Source organism: Pinus tabuliformis, chromosome Q, assembly GCF_031772625.1.
Source record: "Pinus tabuliformis cultivar Carrire ecotype Pingquan chromosome Q, CPIR1, whole genome shotgun sequence".
Classification (NCBI taxonomy): Eukaryota; Viridiplantae; Streptophyta; class Pinopsida; order Pinales; family Pinaceae; genus Pinus; species Pinus tabuliformis.
This window is the reverse complement of record NC_142296.1, coordinates 270,762,314-270,766,622: the sequence shown is the minus strand read 5'-3', so window position 1 is coordinate 270,766,622 and position 4,309 is coordinate 270,762,314. Positions and strand designations below refer to the sequence as shown.

Sequence of the window (4,309 nt, the reverse complement as noted above, 5' to 3'; positions counted from 1 at the left end):
CAAACCCATTGGCATGAATATGGCACTTAACACAAAAATGACATCAAACAAGGCATATTATAATTTTTATATAAAGCTCAAATCATTTATCATTGTAAACAAACCACCTAATTACATATTTATTTTTGTGCGTATTTTAGATATGGTTTATAGTGCAAACAAATTGATGTTAATTATGACCCTTGATTCATTAGGAACATTGAATGAGGATTCCACATGTTTCACAAATGGTTCCTCAAACAAACCCATTGGCATGAATATAACACTTAACACAGCAAGGACATCAAACAAGGCATATTATAATTTTTATAGAAAGCTCAAATCATTTAATCACTGTAGAAAAACCACCTAATTACATATTTATTTTTGTGTGTGTGTCTAAAGGAATTGGCAATTAGTTCGGGCTCATACTCTCATGACAGAGGGTTGACCGCTACCACTCTAACATCTAGGTGCAATGCCCACCCCCAAACACGGTATGCAGACTACATGAGGTTGGAACCAACAATGTCACAAGGAGTGACTTAACAATACACTTTATTGCCAGCTACTCTACAACCTTGGGGGCACTGAATTACAAATATTAACACACACACAAATATTGTGTGTGTGTCAGCATTCACTTTTAAGAGCTCCCTCCAACTCCATAATTTATTTATAAGTCACTTTGCAAGGAAAATACCAATTTTGGAAATATTATTACATATGAATTAAGGAAAAGGTATGGTCCAATAACGAATTAGAAAATAAAATAAATTAACATATCATAAGGAGATGATCAATCCTAATTTAAAAAATAAAAAATATAAATATTTATTGTAAGCTATATAAAGAAGAAAATCAAAATGGAAAAAATAAGAACAAACTCTTACAAGTTGCATATTGAAATTGAGTGTGAGACAATTCCTAAAATTTAGTGAATCAAGAAAACTTGTGCTTTTGTAACAGTAAGAAAGTTAAAGATGAAAAGCATTTTCATTCAGAATGTCTTGTCTACACCCACATTAAAACACAATTTCACAATATTGTTACAATATTAATTTAATTTTTCAAATCATCAAAATTATGTTTTAAAATTTTTTCATATATGCAAAAATAAATTTAAAACAAACCTAGTAATTTTTTATGTTTTCAGATGTTTTATAAAGTATAATAAATAAATTTAGAATAAATCTATTACAAAAATGCATTTAAGAACAAACTCTTATAAGTTGCATATTGAAATAGAGCCCAAGACAATTTCTAAAATTTAGTGAATTGGGAAAAATTGTGTCTTTGTAATAGTAAGAGGATTAAAGATAAAAGGTATTTTCATTTAGAATGTCTTGTCTACGCCCACATTAAAACAAATTTTCAAAATATTTGTTATAATATTAAGTTAACTTTTCAAATCAAATTTATAAACACTTAAAAAAAAACATATTTACAAAAATAAATTTAAAACAAACCTACTGCTTCTTTATTTTTTTTAGATGTTTTTTAAACTAAAATTTATTTTAATAACTATTAATCACCATCATCATTACAATTAATAAATACACAGCAAAAGGTATTTTAACAATTTCAAACAAACATTGTGTAATTATTTCAACACTACTAACCAAACCCATAATTTATTTATAATCCATTACTCTTTTTTCTTTTCTTTTTTATAATGTAGATATCTTTAGAATCAAGGAAGCACTTATGTAGATAATTACTCTTGAAAATCAATGTAGCAGATAATATATAGTTCAGATATCAAATACAAAGGCCACTTCCAATAGAGCATCATATCACAATGAAAATTGAATCTAGATGGGGAAGTTACTCATTAAACTCTCACAACCACATAGATACATTCAATTGATTATAATCCACATCTACTAAAAAGTAGAACACCCCTGAATTGAGTTGAATTAACACTTACAGTTACAGTAAGAAATCATATCCTCTAGGTAACTAGCCATCCTGAATTAACAATTATGGTAAGAAATCATAGTTCTCCATAACTAGCCATCCTGAATTAATAGTTATGGTAAGAATCATATGCTCTTGGTAATTTATAAACACGGTTTAAAAGTTTTTCATATATAAAATAAATTTAATAATTCTTTATTTTTTGAGATATTTTATAAACTTTAAATAAATATTAATCACCATCATTATTATAATATGTAACTTTACACCAAAAAACATTTTAACTCATTTCAAATAAACATTATTTAATTATTTTAAAATTATTTAAGAAACACATAATTTATTTACAATCCATTACTTTTTTTATTTTATTATTTATTTTTATTTTATTTTATTTTTGTTAATATAAATATTATTATTGAAAATTAAAAACAATCAACATAATCTAGATAACCAATACAAAATAGCTCCCATGAGAAAATCATATCAAAATGAAACTTGAACCTAGAGGTTATTCATTAAACCCTTAAACCCTAATAACCACCCAGATACACTCCATTGACTATAATCCATAACACTATACATGCGCCCTTGCCCTTTTCAACAGCTACTAGAAAGTAGAACACCCCTGAACTGAGTTGAATTAACAGTTATAATAAGAAATCATATGCTCTGGGTTACAGATAAAACCTAAACTAGAAATGGGCTGCGGAGAGTAGGATTATTTCAGACTATACAGAAGCATGTAGATCTTCCAGTTGAATGTTGCTGCTCTTGAGAGGCTCATAGTCGCCCAGGTAAACTTCCAGGTGATCAGACAAAGAGGATTTGTCTATGCTCTCATGGTGGTAAGATTTGCACACAAAGTAAAACACGCTCTGTGTCAACAGCCCCATCAAGTTAATACAACACAGCAACCCAACAAGGATCGTACCATACGCGCCTCTCCCTGCACTGCTGACCCCATAGCGGTGCCCGTGAAGAACAGCAAATCCGAAAATCCATCCAATAAGTCCGGTGAATATGAGGTAAAGAATATCCAGCAAGGAGGCCGTGATCCGCTTTCCTTTGATGAGATCCTTGCTCTTCCGCAGGGCACCCAGACCGTATTTGTCCTCCAACACGGATATAACGCAGGCGAGGTGCCACACCATGCTCATATACACATACCCACAGAAGAAAACCGCGGTTATAAGAATCAGGCCAAAGATAAAATCCGCCGAATTCAATTCGTTCTCTCTCACGGTGAATATGAGCAGAAAGAAGACCGAGATGAAGGCTGCATAATAGGCAAAACCCATGAAGAAAAACCAGAGGAAAGTTACCATAAGGCGCTTCCAAACCCTGGGAACGATGCTCATAACCCTCCCGTAGGAAATTTCCTTGCCTGTATAGATGGAAGCCACGGTATACACCACCGCCGCTGTGGACAGCAACGAGAAGGAAAAAACAAAGACTTGATAGGCCGCTAGAAAGACGAAGAGCTCTGTCCATTCCCAGGTCAATTCCCTCACAGTCCTGTCGCCGGCCGGGGTGCCAGCCAATACCTGATAAAATGTTTCGTTCCAACGGATTTCATTGAGCAGATATTTGGAAACCAAGTCGTGCCCCAGAATTGCGAAACAAAGGGGGAGAATTAGGGTGAGGGTGATAGCCCCCAGCAGTTTGGCGAAGGAGCGAAGGATCTTGAAGGCCTCTCCAACAATTCCAAAGATTCCGATGAACTGGAGATCTTCTGGCTCTCTATCCATGGTTTACCTATAACACGAGTAATCTATTACTGCAAATCAATTCTAAATACCAAAATTCAAAAAACTCAGAAATTCCTAATATCAGAATACTTTCTTTTTCTCTGTTTCCTGATATCAGAATACTTTCTTTTTGCTCTGTTTCCTGATATCAGGAATACTTTCTTCTTGCTCTGTATCCTTATGCGCTCTGTTTCCTGATATCAGGAATACTTTCTCCTTGCTCTGTATCCTTATCTGTATCCTTGTGTGGATATAGATAGATGGGATGAAGATTGAAGATTGAAAGGTGTGTAAAGGTCGTGGTCAAACTCCTTCCTGTACGAAAAGGTGTTGGACGAAATTCAGCCGATCCTTCTTTGTGTGCCCCTGTGCTTGACTACGAACATCACGGGAAGACTCTGGACTTCAGATATCGCATGATATTCAAAGCATATGATTACGCGGATAGACTACACGTCAATCGTTCTGGTCACTGATCAATTTTTTAATGGCATCTCTTTCGCTTTCATTTTGGAGAACAGTTGCCTGCTGATCCATCGCTGGGGGATTAGCAAGCTTAATTGGTGCTACATCCATTCCCTACAAATGCGGGTGTTCTAAATTGACAAAGGCTCCATCCGAAATGGACGGAGGGAGTCATGACAAAGTCTTCCAATTTG

General features: G+C 34.0%; 1 protein-coding gene across 1 annotated transcript; it reads right to left on the bottom strand.

The window, feature by feature from the left end:
• Nucleotides 1-2,381: 2,381 nt before the first annotated feature.
• Nucleotides 2,382-4,103, bottom strand: LOC149219241 (uncharacterized). Its single transcript, XM_089382549.1, has one exon. It carries the CDS (start codon nucleotides 3,648-3,650, stop codon nucleotides 2,631-2,633), a length of 1,020 nt encoding a protein of 339 aa, XP_089238675.1. The 5' UTR covers nucleotides 3,651-4,103; the 3' UTR covers nucleotides 2,382-2,630.
• Nucleotides 4,104-4,309: the final 206 nt, after the last annotated feature.